At 53.6% G+C, this 16653-nt stretch overlaps 1 protein-coding gene across 2 annotated transcripts in view; it reads right to left on the bottom strand.

The window, feature by feature from the left end:
• The window catches only part of ZC3H15 (zinc finger CCCH-type containing 15), a 56257-nt gene that overhangs the window by 13165 nt on the left and 26439 nt on the right, over window positions 1-16653 (bottom strand). For both annotated transcript variants that reach the window (XM_044304718.1, XM_044304719.1), the window contains exon 4: window positions 2177-2329. In XM_044304718.1, the coding sequence (XP_044160653.1) occupies window positions 2177-2329 (153 nt within the window). The remainder of the gene's footprint in view (window positions 1-2176; window positions 2330-16653) is intronic.

Genomic DNA, 16653 nt, shown 5'->3' with positions numbered 1-16653 from the left:
GGGAGGTAACATGTTGGGGGGTGTACCTGCACAGACTCACTCTATCCAATCAGTGCTGCCATTGTCAGTCTGTGCAGGTACACACCTCCAACATGTCACCTCCCCTCTGTACCCTTACTGCAGACTGCTAGCAATTCATTCATAACTTCTAGTAGAATTAATAAAGGAATAGCACAACAGAGCCATACGAAGAGATGCTCCAGAATTGTTATTACATGGGGAATGCATAAGGCTAATAAAACAGACATGTCAGGAGTGGTGAAAGGTCCTCTTTAAAGCAACTTGACAGCCTATCCATGCCCACTTTCCACACACTTTTCAAAACTGAAGTGAGTGAAGTAAAAATGAAGAAGTCTCAATTTTTGATCAAGCAAGCCTAAAAAGTTTCAAAGACCTATAGAGACTTGACTTCTTAAAGCCAAAATCATTCTGTTCGGGGCTTGATTACCCCCCTCCTCCAATCTATCACATTTGTGCTCTAGTGCTATTACAGTCCTGATCAAAAGTTTAAGACCACTTGAAAAATGGCAAAAAAAAAAATCAATATTTTACATTGTTGGATCTTAACAAGGTTCCAAGTAGAGCTTTAACATGCAACTAGAAGAAATGAGAGCGAGGCAAAAAATTTTTTGAGCATTCAATTAATTGAAAATAACGATTAAACTGAAACAGGCTGTTTTTCAGCTGATCCAAATTTTAGGACCACATGCCTTTAAAAGGCCAAATCTGTGCAAAGATGTGGATTCATTGTCATTTTCTGTCAGGTAGTCACACGTTGTGATGGCTATGGCAAAAAAACTCTCCCTTTTTTAACGTGGTCGGGTTGTTGAACTGCATAAGCAGGGTCTCTCACAGCGCGCCATCGCTGCTGAGGTGGGATGCAGTAAGACAGTCATTTGGAATGTCTTAAAATGATCCTGAGGGTTATGGAAGAAAAAAGTAAAGTGGAAGACCCAAAAATATTTCATCAGCACTGAGCCGGAGGATCCAATTGGCTGTCCGTCAAGACACTGGACGATCCTCGACCCAAATTAGGGCCCTTACTGGTGCTGACTGCAGCCCCATAACCATCAGACGGCATCTGAGACTGAAGGGCTTCAAAATCAAAAAACGTCTTCAAAGCCCTCGTCTCCTTGAACGCCACAGAACTGCTCGTTAGGACTTTGCAAGAGAGCACCAAACATGGGACATTCAAGGGTGGAAGAAAGTTTAATTCTCTGATGAGAATTTTTTATTTTTTTTAACCTTGATGGTCCTGATGGTTTCCAACGTTACTGGCATGACAAGCAGATCCCACCTGTGATGTTTTCTACGCGCCGCAGTGGAGGGGGAGCCATAATGGTCTGGGGTGCTTTTTCCTTCAGTGGAACAATGGAGCTTTAGGAAGTGCAGGGGCGTCAAACGGCCGCTGGCTATGTCCAGATGTTGCAGAGAGCATTCCTCATGACTGAGGGCCCTCGTCTGTGTGGTAACAACTGGGTTTTTCAACAGGACAATGCTACAGTACACAATGCCCGCAGGACAAGGGATTTCTTCCAGGAGAATAACATCACTCTTTTGGCACATCATGGGTGTTCCCCTGAACTAAATTTAATTGAGAACCTTTGGGGATGGATGGCAAGGGAAGTTTACAAAAATGGACAACAGTTCCAGACAGTAAATGGCCTTCGTGCGGCAGTCTTCACCACTTGGAGAAATGTTCCCACTCACCTCATGGAAACTCAACAAATTTTTGAAGTGATAAACAATAACGGTGGAGCTACTCATTACTGAGTTCATGTTTGGAATTGGATTTCTGTTTTATTTATTTTTTGGAGGGGGGGGGGGTAAGTTTTCTTTATTTTGGAGGTGTGGTCCTAAATTTTTGATCAGCTGAAAAATAGCCTGTTTCAGTTTATTTGTGGTTTTCATTAAATTGAATGCTCAAAAAAATGTTGTCTCACTCCCATTTCTTCTTGTTGCATGTTGAAGCTATGCCAAATATGATTTTTTGCCATTTTTCAAGTGGTCCTAAACTTTTGATCAGGACTGTACATGTGTTGGGCAGAGCAATCCATGTAACGGAAGAAGCCATGTCCGATTATCATCGTCCAGGGAAAGACTTCTGGAACATATGCAATTGCCTTCCTCTGGCAGCCACTAGTTGAACATCACTGGTGTAGATGGCCATTTTTACCTTTTTCAAGCTCATCAACTCTTCCATCAAAATAAACACTTCTCTTCTCACATTTTCTTTCTAAGGACAAGTCATGGGAGAATTTGCACTTGTCGCCCTTTGTGCACTGTCCTTGCTTGAAGAAAGCACATACTACAGACTTTGGATCAACACCTAACACGCAAAATGAGAGGTACAAAATAAATTAAATACATTCAGTTATTTTGTTTTGTGAAATAAATATTTCACAAAAGTGCCCAGTATAATCAAAAGGAACCAAAAGTATTTAAGAATAAGAGAAAGAAAGTTTAGAAACCAGTTCTCCAGCAAGACCAGGCCCGGCTAGCACCTTTCATTGCAGCAAGAGGCATCAGTGTAAGGCTACATGCACATGACCGTATGTGTTTTGCAGTCCGGGTATAGCTCATCTCCATAGGAGGCGTGACACTAAGTGAAAACTGTTAAGCCCCTCCTCCACAGCTATACCCTCAGCCTGGAGAGAGAGACTGCCAGTTGCGTGTCCAAGCAGTGAGAAAAGGCAAAGTCCAAAAGTGGAACCAACAAGCCAACTACCCAACGGGTAAAACAAACTCTGAAACCGTGCAAGAAAAAACAAGAATGGGTGGGTGCTGTGTCCCCCAAGGAAAGAGCGAGAAAGAGATTTTACTGGTAAGTAATACAAAAATCTCGTTTTCTCGCCCAGTTTCCTTGGGGGACACAGAAGACCTTGGGACGTTCAATAGCAGTCCAAGAGGGGAGGGACCACAGCACCAAGGCGAAGCACCCGAAGGCATCAAGAAAACACCGCCTGCAGACCAGGCGGCCCAAGGCAGCATACGCCGAAGCCCGAGTATGCCCCCAGTAGAACTCGGTAAGGTGTGCAAGGAAGAAGTGACCGCCCTGCACAAATGAATGGCCGAAACCTAACACCCCCGCCCCAGGAGGCACCGACTGCTCTGATGAAATGAACGGTGACACCGAAAGCAGAACCCTGCCATTGGTGCGATAACCACAGCAAAAAGCCACACTGAGAAAGCGGAGGAGGCCACCCTGGAGGCCATCAACCTTTGCACTGACCTCCTGGAAACACAAGAGACCGAACGCCGACCGGAGTCGGAGATCTCCAAGTAAACAACCGCAAGGTCCAACAACCTCCCAACGGCAAAGCGTCCGTACCCGGGGATGGGTGGAAAAGGACGAAAGCCTCGTTGATAAGAAGGCAGATAACACCTTCAGAAGGAAGGAAGGAAGAAAGGAACAGGACGGAGAACAGCCCTGTCCTGGAAAAGGACAGAAGGCACAGAACACGAAGGGCCATCAATCAGGCACCCGTCAGACATGATGGCAACAGAAACACAACCGTACAAGACAGAAGGAGTAGGAAGAACTCCTGCAACGGCTCCAAGGGAAAGACCGGAGCGCAGAGAGCTCAGTATGTAGTTCCCAGGGCGGAACCAGGAAACGATAAAGAGGAACCACAGAGCCACTCTGTGGCAGAAGGACATGACAATGCCCAAGAGGGCCAGGAAACGCTGGAAGGGGAAGGACAGCGCAGACACTTGACACTTCAAGTAACAGAAGTCCCAGGGTCAGGCCGGACTAGCGAAAGACAGAACCAAGGGCGAGAAGGCAGAGTGGGGGAATGCCCCGCTTCCCACAAAACCCCAGGTAAGAACCCTAAGCCCGACAACCAAACCTGTACTAAACAGTCGGGAGCGAACACTAGCGTGCTCGCAGGAATCACCCAGTAAGCGGAAGAAAACCCAATGGGATCAGGCGCAGACCAGTAACACGGCCGAAGGATCGGAAACCACGGTCCTGTCGGCCCCCGAACAACATAGCCCCGTATCCGACCGGAGTGGGGGAGCAGAAGGACAGACGGAAGAAACCCGAAGGGTCTGCCCAGCATCCGACAGATGCCCAAACCAGACAGGCCAAGTCCAAGTCGATGTAGCCACCAAAGAAAGGAGTTCCACAGCCCCGTGTGGGAGATCCAAGGACAATCCTGACCGAAGGGCAGTCCTCCCAAGGCACTGAGAAAGTAAGTCCCACAGGACCATACACCCAGAACGGAAAGGCAACCTGCACCCAGTGGGAGGACAAAACGCGGTAGGCCCGGCAAACCGCTAGCACCGCCAGCGAGAACGAGGGAGATGGTACGAGACCGCAAGTAACACCGGAACCATCCAAGCGAACAACCATGCTCACCCCAGAGGAGGGGGGGGGGGGGGGGCGGCAACGACGGAACAGCCACTGAGGCCTGGCCGGGGCAGCAGCCACATTGGAACGACAAACCCAGAGCAGAAGCCAAAAAAACCGAGCCGGCGAGGAAAGGAAGAGCCGAATCCCCTCTACTCTGTGAGACTACCTGCACACCGTCGCAGCAGGCGAATACCCTGAAGAAACCAAGGTGGAGGTCCCCAGGACCTGGACAATCAAGCACCCAAGAAGAGTTGGGCGACCTACCCGAGAGGAGCAGTCTGAACCTGGCAGCAACAGACTGGAGCGCAAAGGGCGCCAATAGGAAGGACCCACACCACACTGCATCCGAGAAGAGGAAATGGTAGTAGGCGAGGGAACCGTAGTCCCGCCAGAGCCAACGTAGAGGTCGAGCGGCACTGTAGACAACACTCTCGACCCCGACCGGTTGCGTAGGGAAACAATGCCACTAAATGACGAATGGGTACGCATCAAGGAACCCCGAACACTCCCCAGGTGGAAAGGCCAACGAACATGGTGGGTGCCGACAACAACGGGACCCCACCGGAGAATGGGTACCACTCAGCTCAGTGCAGTAGCGAGCCAGCAGAGCCCGTCTACGTACATACAAGATATACAGCTGTGAATACATTGAGCATCCATTGTCGCGTGTCGGACAACAACACCTTAGGCTCACAAGTGGACAGAACGATCTCCTCAGAGAAAGTGCAAGCTTGCGACAAGCAAACACACCCCAGAGAGAAAAAAAAGTATGTCGCAGGAAGAAGGGAGGCATACGTACTAGCAACCCTGCAGGTAGCGAGAAGGCCAACCCACCCAAGGGAGGAGAAGGCATACACGGCCCAAAACAACGCACAGAGCGCACAGCCACAGCGTCCCACAGTATCCACGGAAGTGTAAAGTGCAGCCCGAAAGGGAGTTATGCACAAGACCAGTACCGGCATGCGAAGGAACGCAAGTAGTCCGCCCGGAAAAAAAGGGGGGGAAGGTACCTGGCAACTCTGCCGATGGCAAGAGTGGAAAGGCCCTGAAAAGGGGGGGGGGCATGCACCGGATATCCTAGCAATAAAAGATTGTGCAATAATCTACCCAACACCGAATTTCGCGAGAGTGCAACTACTCCGCCCATGAAAGGGGAACGTCCAGTACAGCATACACACGGACAGCCGTGAATCTCGTGAGCGTACAAATTTCCGCCCATGGAATGAAGCACAAGGCCAGCACCATTCCCAAAGGGGGTGCAAGCAGCGCACCCCTGCTAGAGCCATGCTCACGGCCCGCAACGCATTTGGTGAAAATGCAGTGACCCAAACAAAAAGGGGGGAGGGGGGGGTGCACAAGGCTACCATCGCATCCCAGGAGAGCGCGAGCATCCGCCATGGATGGTGGTCATGCACCTGGCCGGCAACGTGCTGGCACAATGACACCCAGTCAGTAAAAAAGGTGCATGAATGTCGCCTGAGGAGAAGAGGCATGGCCACGCCGGCAGCAATCCAGCGCGAGTGCGGAACACCGCCCACGGAAGGGGGCCATGCATATAGCCGGCAGCGGATCTGGTGAGAGTGCAAGCACTCAGGCACGTGGCCAGCAACCTACCGCGAGAAATGCAAACCAATAAGAGTGCAGCCGTCCGCTTACGAAAGGAAGTCATGCACATGGCCGGCAGTAAATCCAGTAAGAGAGCAGTGTTCCGCTTATGGAAGGGGGACGTGCACATGGCCAGCACCGCATCTGGCGAGAATTCGGAATTCCTCCTATAGAAGGGTTTCATACACATGGCCGACAGCGAACACAGCGGGAGTGCAGCGTTCCGCCGAAGGGGGTTACATACATGGCCGGCAGGGAATCCAGTGAGAGTGCCGCGTTCCCCTAAGGAGGGGGGGGGGGGGGGGGGGGGGGCGTACCCAAGGCCAACACTGAATCCGGTGAGTGCAATTATTCCGCCCCAGAAGGGGGACATGCACCTGTCCAGCATTACAACCAGTGAGTGCAGCGTTCCCCTAAGGAAGGGGGGTGTCGTGCCATGGTCAGCACCGATCCGGTGAATGTAGTATTCCACCTATAGAAGGGGGTTATGCACATGGCTAGCCTGCGGCCAGAGAGCGCAGAATTCCACTCAGGAAGGGGTTCATGCCCATGGCCAGCACCATAACTGGAAAGGTGATGTCCTGCCATAGAACGGGCGGAAGAGGGGGCGCCTACACTTGGCTAGCGCCGTATCCCGGTAGATGGCAAGGGTCCGCCTAAAGAGGAGACTTGCAGCCGGTCAGCACCGCAGCCGGGGAGCGCGACATGCCGCCTACGGAAGGGAAGCATAGCATGCAGCCAGCACCACTGTATCATGCTGCAGCGTCCTGCGCAGCCATTCCGTTATTTAATAACTCCGCCATGGAAGCCCTTTTTTTTTTTTTTTTTTTTTTTAAAACATAGCCACTCTGAGGCAAGAAAGGGCCACCATACAGTCCTCCCAAGGCACTGAGAGACATAGCCTCGTATAGGCTTATTAGGAAGCCCACCAGGACATAGAGGGGGTCCTCCAGAAGGGAGCCGGCCCTTGGAGATAGCCGGCACCCAACAGGTTAACAAAGATCCGGCCTGGGGGGCGGCGCTGCGATCCTCTGGGGGGGCGGAGGACGTGCGGGCAGGAAGAATTCGCGCCGCGAGACGTTCCCGCCCCCTCCAACAGAGGCCGGGATGTTGCGGCCTAGTAGGACCCGAAGCCGGGGCCTAGATTTTTGCGGCGCCCGGCCGGCCAAGAGGCAACGACGGTGAGCCGGGACCTGGAGGGAGCCGGCTGTCGCATGTACCAAACGGCCGCGGGTGCCCAACCCGCGGGCCGGCAGAGACAGAGGTCCGGAGCAGCAGGCCAAAGCCTGGGTCAAAGTCTGCGGCACCCGGCCGATCGGAAGCATCAGCAGTCGGCCGGGGCCTGTTGGAGCATCGTGCAGGCCGCGAGGCCCTGCGTCTGGCAGCGCCTGGAGCGGCCCTTTGGCTCTAGCACACCGGTAAGGAGGGAGACCCCGGAAGCCAGCACTGCACCCCCTGCCCTAATGGACATCTGTAGTTCCCCTAAGGAGGGAGAGAGAGACAGGGGCAGCTAGCGTGGGCCCCCTACTGAACTGCGACCGGCAAGGGGGATGGACGGCATAACCCCTGTGTTAGGGGCAGCTAGGAGCAGGTCTCTGGCCCTATATTCCTCCACAGCAATGCCATGCTCACCCCTGTGCAATCCCCTATGGAGGGGCATTGTATTGTCGCCCTGCGGCCACCAGTATGGTGGTGGTGTGGGGCTATATAATTATTGGGCAACAGCTAGCCCAGGAGCCAGCGTAGGTCCGCCGGGACCAGCATGGGAGTCCAGCACGCAGGATGGCCAGGGAGGGGGACGTAGGGCTGGAGAAGCCTCTCTCTTACCACAGCCGTCTTCACCCTCGGTCCGTTCCAGCAGGGTCGCCCCTTCAGCTACTGGCACCGTAGTGGCAGGACGCTGGCGAGGGACTTGGCGTGCGGGCGACCCTTGCGCTGGCGGGATGCAGGGGAGCTGGGCTGCCCTGGTCCACCTTGCCTTCTGTGGGGGAGGCAGCAGTGCGGGAGCCCGGCACTGGCGCAGCTCAACCCCGGGAGAACAGAGAGGTCTAGTGCGACTCTGTTGTCCCTGATGATCTGGAACAAAAAGAAATAAAAAAGTAAAAATCAAAATATTAAACAAAGGAGAAAACAGCCCTGCAGTAGCAGGGAGTGTCTTGCCTCCTTGGACACTAAGCAAAAACTGGCAGTCTCTCTCTCCAGGCTGAGGGTATAGCTGTGGAGGAGGGGCTTAACAGTTTTCACTTAGTGTCACGCCTCCTATGGAGATGAGCTATACCCAAGGTCTTCTGTGTCCCCCAAGGAAACTGGGCGAGAAATAAAAACTTTGGAAAAAAATATTTTTTGCATCACCATATCCTGACCTACGTAACTTTTTTACATTTATGTCTACGAGCTAAGTGAAGGCTTTTTTTTTACGGAGGCAATTTGTAGTTTTCCGTGATTCCATTTCAGAGTGTTAATGCATTTTTGATTAAAAAAAAATTCTGCAATTTTTTTGTGGAGGTGAAGCAACAAATATTCGTTTTATTGAACGAATAAAGTACACAAGGAATACAAAAGTACACACAGAATAGTAAGCACAACTAAAACAAGCCGTACTATGTCATGTCATGTTTACATTACAAGTAAACAATGTTTATACATATTATTTGCATTGCATTATTATATCACACTATATTATATCTTAATAGTATGCACATTTTGGGATGCGGCAATGCAAATGATCTTTATTTTTTATAGTTTCTTTTTATTATGTGGAATTTTTACATTTTAGAAATCTATTTTTATTTATTTTTTATACGCTTTATATTCACTCCTCTTAAGCGGACGTCACTGAATTGCGGCCTACAGGCCATTCAGTACATTCCTATGGTGCTCTGCTTTCAGAGGGACCGAGGCTACAACAAGGAACGGTTTCCGAACGTGGATAGGGAGCCATTTGGGCCCACAACTGAACACAGCATCTGAGGGATTAAACGTCTAATTACCATTATCTCTAATCATGGACATTAGCCCTGGGTGTCTTTACATGCATGGCAGAGGTTAAATGAATGGCCAAACATGTAATGTATGGATAGGACGGGTCTTCCACAGCAGTTCTATGCTCTAGCTCAATCCACACAATAAAGGGCCTTCTTAATTGTTTATACAGGCACTGTGTCCATATAAGCAACTAAGCCTATGTATTCAAAAGAATTGGATTTTTGTACTTACTGTAAAATCTGTTTCTCGTTCAATGCATTGGGGGGACACAGCACCATGGGTATATGCCCAGCTACCACTAGGAGGCACTAGATATCAAAAAAAGGTCAGGTCCGCCCAGGTGAGCTTTACCCTCTCCACAGCACTAGGCTAGTCAGTTTGTACCAATAGCAGTAGGAGAGAAAAACAAAAGCGAAGAACCAACATGTCCTGGACCAGGTAAGGAAAAGAGAACCGCAGCCCGGTGACAGGGAGAGTAAGTAAAAACAGAGGGTGGGATCTGTGTCCCCCAATGCACTGAACAAGAAACAGATTTTACGGTAAGTACAAAAATCCAATTTTCTCGTTAATGGCATTGGTGGACACAGTACCATGGGACGTTCTGAAGCAGTCCTCGAGCGTGGGATAAAAAAAAACAAAAAAAAAAAAACAACCTCATGCAAAACGAAGGGTGCACAGGTGCAGAGGAATCATGTGACCCAACAGGAACAGGAGAGGCCCTAGCATTATATGGTTCCAAAGAAAAAAATGGGATACTTTCAGGATCCCAAGGACCGGTGCCTGGGAAACAAGACCTGCAAGAAGGAACAAGGGGGAACACCTAGCTCCACCCAAAACCATAAAGCGCTAGAGGATAAAAAGGGACAGGACCAGATGTCCTGCGTGAGAATCAAGAGTGCACTAGAGAGCCCAAGGAAGGATCTAAAAGAAACAGGGCTCCCCCTGAGGAAACAGGAGAGTAGAGCAGCAACGTCTGTAGGTAGCGACCTAGCGCTCTGCATATGGAAGGATTGGAAACAACCTAGAGCTCTGCATATATAAGGAAGCTCCAGGAAGAGAAGCCCCAAGAGGATAGACCCAACAAGACAAAAAAAAAAAACAAAAAAAAAAAAAAAAAAAACTGGCCTGGCAGGACGGAAAGCAAACTGCCTGGAAAAAAAGGACGGAAGCAGTCCTTAACCAATAACTAAAACTTTAAAGTTATCACAGACCAAAACAAGGCCTGTCCATGGCCAACCACATGTAAAAGGCCAGGGTAGAGAGGAAACAGAGAAGCACTGGAGGCCAAACGCTTGAGAAAAATCATAAAGACCCACAAGGGAAGGGATCGAGCCTCCTTTCACCGCAAGGAAGGGGGGAAAGAGAAACACCCTATGAGAATGTGGAAACCTCTTCCTGTCAGAGAAAACAGCCACCCCCCGGAGGAGGGGAGTCTTAGGTAATGGTCAGGAGAAGGGAACATAAGGACCTGCCTCCCATACAGAGGAGGCGAGGAGCAAGCCTCTGAAAAACATAATATGGCTGTGAAATGCAAGACCAGAGAAAACCCTGGCCACATAAAGCCATAGGAAAAAAAATGGATTTTTTGTACTCACCGTAAAATCCTTTTCTCGTAGTAGGCATTGGGGGACACAGCACCATGGGTATATGCCCAGCTGCCACTAGGAGGCTGACACTAGAAACAAAAAAGTGTTGGCTCCACCCAGGTGGGCTATACCCCTCTGCTAGAGCCAGAACAACTCAGTCAGTACCAAAAGCAGTAGGAACGCCACACCTGAACCAAAAAGAAACGGAGTGCCAACAAGTCTTGAACTGGGGAACCCGACAACCACAAGCAAACGCCGGAACCACGAACAAGAACAGATGCTCCAAGGAAAGGGAGGGATCCTGTGTCCCCCAATGCCTACTACGAGAAAAGGATTTTACGGTGAGTACAAAAAATCCATTTTTCTCGTGCGTGGCATTGGGGGACACAGCACCATGGGACGTCCCAAAGCAGTCCCTGAGGGAGGGAAGAAGATCGCCAGACGGCAACCTAAAGCACCGCTGCCTGCAGAACCTTACGCCCCAGGCTGGCATCAGCAGAAGCCAGGGAATGAATGTGGTAGAATTTGGCAAAAGTGTGAACTGACGCCCAGGTGGCGGCCCGGCAAAGCTGGGCAGCCGAAGCCTGATGACGCACCGCCCAGGAAGCTCCGACTGCCCTAGTCGAATGAGCGGTCAACCTGGAAGGGGGAGCGCGACCCTTCGCGGCGTAGGCCTCCTTGACAGCCGACCGAACCCAGCGAGAGATGGTGGCCTTGGAGGCAGGCAGACCTTTACGAGGACCCGCCGGAACCAGGAAAAGAGAATCCGAACGACGGAAGGGTTCCGTGAGGCGAAGGTACCAGCGGAGAGCCCGAACAACATCCAGGCAATGGAGAGACTTCTCCCGAGGGTGAGAAGGATTAGGGCAGAAGGAAGGAAGGATAATCTCCTCATTGATGTGAAACGGGGTGACAACCTTAGGGAGAAAAGAAGGAACGGGACGCAAAACGACCTTGTCCCGATGGAACACCAGAAAAGGCGACCGGCAGGAAAGCGCCGCCAGTTCGGAAACCCGACGGATAGAGGTGATAGCCACAAGGAAGGCAACCTTAAATGACACAAACGACAGAGAGATGTCTGCCAAGGGCTCAAAGGGAGAGGACTGAAGAGCATCAAGAACAAGATTCAGGTCCCACGGCTCCACCGGAGGACGAAAAGGAGGGGCTCGGCGAGCGACACCCTGCAGAAAAGTCTTAACCTGAGCCCGCGTGGCCACAGAACGTTGAAAAAGGACCGAAAGGGCAGAAATCTGCCCCCTGAGAGAAGCCAGGCGAAGCCCCTTATCAAAACCAGCCTGAAGAAAGGCCAGAATATTAGGGACCGAAAAAAGGAGAGGACGAGAACGTGCGGACTCGCACCAAGCAAAATACGCCCTCCAGGTCCGATAGTAAATACGGGCCGACTGGGGCTTCCGAGCGCGAAGCATCGTCTGAACGACAGAGTCCGAGAGACCACGGGCCTTCAGGATCGCGGTCTCAACAGCCACGCCGTCAAACGAAGCTGCGGTAAATTCGGGTGGAACAGAGGGCCCTGCGAAAGGAGATCGCGACGCAGGGGAAGACGCCATGGAACGTCGGCGAGCAGGAACACGAGATCTGCGTACCACGCCCTGCGGGGCCAATCTGGGGCCACCAGAATCGCCGGCACCCGGGCCGCCTTGAGACGCTTGAGCACTCGAGGCAGAAGAGGGATGGGCGGAAAGAGATACAGAAGGTCGAACTGGGACCAAGGCAGAACCAGGGCATCGACCGCAAGAGCTTGCGGATCCCTGGACCGCGCAACATAGCGCGGAAGTCTGTGATTCAGGCGAGACGCGAAGAGATCCACGTCCGGAACTCCCCACCGGAGACACAGTTGATGAAACACTTCCGGGTGGAGAGACCATTCGCCCGGGTCGACGAGCTGACGACTGAGAAAGTCTGCCGCCCAATTGTCGACCCCGGGAATGTGGACGGCGGAGAGAACGGGAACGTGTTCCTCCGCCCATCGCAGGATCTGAGAGGCCTCTCGCAGGGCCATCACGCTCCTGGTGCCCCCCTGATGATTCAGATAAGCCACGGCGGTGGAGTTGTCCGTTTGAATCCGGATCGGGAGGCCGCGCAGACGGGAAGTCCAGTGCGACAGTGCTAAGAAAATCGCCCTGAGTTCGAGAACGTTGATCTGCAGGGAAGATTCCTGAACAGACCACAGACCCTGAACCGTAAGGGACTCGAACACCGCTCCCCATCCCGAGAGGCTGGCATCGGTCGTGATCACGCGCCAACTGGGGGGGAGGAAGGACCGGCCCAGGGACACCGTCCGGGGAAGCAACCACCAGGAGAGATCCAGACAAACCTGAGGAGGGAGACGAACGAGGCGCTCGAGACCCTCCGGGGACTTGTCCCACCTGGACAGGATGAACATCTGCAGGTCCCGAGAGTGGAATTGGGAATAAGGAATGGCTTCGAATGAGGCCACCATCCTCCCCAGGACGCGCATACACGTCCTGATGGTCAGAGAGGACGGCCTGCGGAGAAGATGTACCCCCGCATGAAGAGAAGACACCTTCTCCGGGGGAAGGAACACCCGCCCGAGGCGAGTATCGAACAGCATTCCCAGAAAGAGCATCTTCTGGCGTGGGACAAGGGAGGACTTGGAGTGGTTGACAAGCCACCCGAACCGAGCAAGAGCCGAGAGGGTGATGCTCAGGCTGGACAGATTGTCCTCGGGAGACGGGGCCCGAATCAGAAGGTCGTCCAGGTAAGGCACCAGGGCGACCCCCCTGGCACGAAGAAGAGCCACTAGGGGAGCTAACACCTTGGTGAAAACCCTTGGTGCGGAGGCCAGACCGAAGGGAAGGGCTACAAATTGGAAATGAAGCGAACCCACCGCGAAGCGAAGGAACCTTTGATGGGAGAGGGCGATGGGAACGTGGAGATAGGCATCCTGAATGTCGACCGACGACAGGAACTCGCCCAACTCCAGGGAGGCGATCACGGACCGGAGGGACTCCATGCGGAAATGACGGACCCGGACAAACCGATTGAGCGCCTTCAGATCCAGGATAGGACGGAGTGAGCCGTCCTTTTTGGGGACGGTGAACAGGTTCGAGTAGAAGCCCCGAAAACGTTCTGACTCTGGAACCGGAACGATGACCCCCAGAGCGCGCAGGGAATGAATGGCCTGAAAAAAACTGTCTGCCCGGGCGGGAGACATGGGGGGGGACGTCAAGAAGAACCGACTGGGTGGGAGGTCGGTGAATTCGATTTTGTACCCCGAAGAGACCACCTCGAGAACCCAAGCGTCTTCTACGTTTGCCCGCCAAACATCCCGAAAGACGAGCAGGCGCCCTCCCACCATGACGGGGATCGAGTCATGCTGAAGGAGGCTTAGTGGGCTGGGGACGAGCGGGCTTGGGTTTGGCGTGCCAAGAGGGCCTGGACTTGAAGGAAGGCCTGGAAGGCTTCTTGTCAGATCGGGCAGGAGGGGCCCGAAAGGACCGAAAGGACTGCGTCCGGGAGGACGATCCGGGGAAACGACGGCGGCGAGGCTGATTCTGAGGAAGAAGAGAACTCTTACCTCCAGTGGCCTCGGAGATGAGCTCCTCTAAGCGTTTCCCAAAGAGCTTTCCACCAAGAAAGGGAAGAGAGATAAGAGCCTTCTTAGAGGCGGCGTCCGCCGCCCAGGAACGAAGCCAGATGGAGCGGCGGATAGCCACAGAGTTGGCGGCCGCGCGCCCAGAGCGGCGAGCCGATTCCATAGAGGCGTCACAAAGAAACTTGGAGGCCTGATAGATCTGGGAGGCAAGCACTGCCAAGTCCCCCTGCTCAGAGTCAGCAGGTAAAGCACGGAGAAGCTGCTTTGCCCAAACGGCGCATGCCTTGGCGACCCAAGAGGCGGCAAACGCAGGACGGATGGCGGCGCCCGCTGCGATGAAAACGGACTTGGCCAAGGAGTCGACCCGTTTATCAGCGGGATCCGACAAGGAAGCCGCATCAGCCAGGGGAAGCGTAGTAGCCTTCGCCAGACGAGCGACCTGAGGATCCACCAGGGGGGGCATCGTCCAGAGATTGACCGAATCCTCAGAGAAAGGATAAGGAACATCAGAAGCCTTGGTGAGATGAAGGCGCCGATCAGGGTGACGCCATTCCCTGGCAAGGAGAGCGTCCAGATCCTCGTGATTGGGAAAAACCACAGTGGACCGCTTAGAGCGTCGGAAGGACACTGCCTCCATGGAGGAGGACGAGGGGACATCCTGCACGTGGAGTGCGTCCCGCACGGCTCTGATGAGATCCTGCACTGCTGCCGACATCGCCGAACACCGCTCAGATTCAGAATCTGAAGCGGAGGAGTCCCCAGGAGCGGCGGAAGCGGCTGAAGAAGAAATCTCACCGGACTCAGACCTAGCCGGGGAGTGATCCGGGGAAACTGAGGAGGAGTGAGACCCAGCCGAGACCGTACGTGGTCGTTTGCGGGACCGAGAGCCGGAGCGAGGCTGGGAACTGTCGCCAGGCGTATCACCAGCGGTAGAGGCCCTGCCAGAGGCGGCCGCAATCTGGGCAGGGAGACTGTCCAGAGACTGCGCCAGGGATTGGGAGAGGCTAGCAAGGCTACCTATGGCCTGGGACAGGGTAGCAGCCCATTCCGGGAGAACCGACAAGGTGGAGGCCGCAGGAGCGGACTGGGCGGGCCCGGGGGTGAGGCACTGCACACAGAGGGACGTAGGCTGGCCGCATGGGAACTTCCTGCTACACACAGAGCAGGCGTAATGAGTGGAAATGGCGGCAGGGGGAGTGGGGGCCTGACCAGAGGAAGACATGATGGCCTCTCGGTGGTGGAACCTGAAAAGAAGAGGAAGGAGTCAGCCAGAGGCTGCCTACCACGACCAATGGTGCTGTGTCCCAGAAAAAACCGAAGCTGGAGGATCCGGAGCGCACAGAGTGAGGACGCACGCGGCCGCACAGCTCAGGCAGAAGAGAGAGAGAGAGCGTCCGCAGAAGAACCGCCCCCCTAGCAGCCCGCGCTGGCGCAGGATTGGGCGGAAAGAAGAGAGGCCTCCGGAGGAACGCCCACAAGGGGAGAGGCAGAGAGGAAGCCCGGGAAGCCCAGGAGGCGGAGACGACGCCCGCCCACGTGACCGCGGCCTAGGCCAGGCAAAAGCCGCGGCCTCTAGTATGCCAGGGTGCCGCCGGAGGAGAAAAGCGCCGCCGCCGGCAGGCCCCCGCCCGCCAGCGCAGGAGGCGGAAGCGGCTAACAAACAGCCAGCGCCGAGGGAAGGCAGAGGAGGGGACACAGCCACCGAGGTAGGGAGAGCGAGGGCCGAAACCGGCCGTCTTAAAGGGGCCGACACCATTAAAAAAGGCTCCAGAATGGCGACCCCCCTGAGAGGAGAGCGGGGGAGACCCCAAGAAGGAGAGGTGCCCCCCCCCAAAGGCCCAGCTTACTAAGTGGAGGTGGGGGGGTGGGGGAGGGGGTTGGGGCTGAAGCACATACTCACCCTCCGATTAGTTCAGGCGCAGCATGACCACCCCCTCGGCGGACTCAACACGGAAACCGTGGGTCCGCCGGAATCCACTGCGGAAGCAGGTCACGTTGGGGACTGGGTGGCTGCAAGGTACCGAGTACGCGCCCGCAGGGGGACAACTAAGGTGGAACACGATGGAGCCGCCCCTGCTACCTGTAGAGGAAAAAATTAAAAGAAATAAAAATAAAAATAAAAGATAAAAAATTAGCAGAAAAAGGACCTGCTAGCAGGTCATGTCTGCCTCCTACGGACACTAGAACTAGACTGGGTTGTTCTGGCTCTAGCAGAGGGGTATAGCCCACCTGGGTGGAGCCAACACTTTTTTGTTTCTAGTGTCAGCCTCCTAGTGGCAGCTGGGCATATACCCATGGTGCTGTGTCCCCCAATGCCACGCACGAGAAAGGGAACCAGTCGCAGGCCCTGGTAATACAAATGGAGACCCACTGGTCAGAGATTTTGTTCTCAAAATGAGAGAAAACTCAGTCCCAAAAGTGACCAATACGATGTAAACTGCAAACCATAGCACTAAACAACTAGGTACCAGGTATTTGACCTGGGGGGAGGGGAAGAGAGGTTCGAATCCAGGAGGGAAAAAGGACCAAACCGGGCCCAAAGA

The sequence above is a fragment of the Bufo gargarizans genome, chromosome 8, assembly GCF_014858855.1.
Source record: "Bufo gargarizans isolate SCDJY-AF-19 chromosome 8, ASM1485885v1, whole genome shotgun sequence".
Taxonomy (NCBI): Eukaryota; Metazoa; Chordata; class Amphibia; order Anura; family Bufonidae; genus Bufo; species Bufo gargarizans.
Note: the sequence above shows the minus strand (reverse complement) of the source record. Positions and strands in the feature narration are given on the sequence as shown.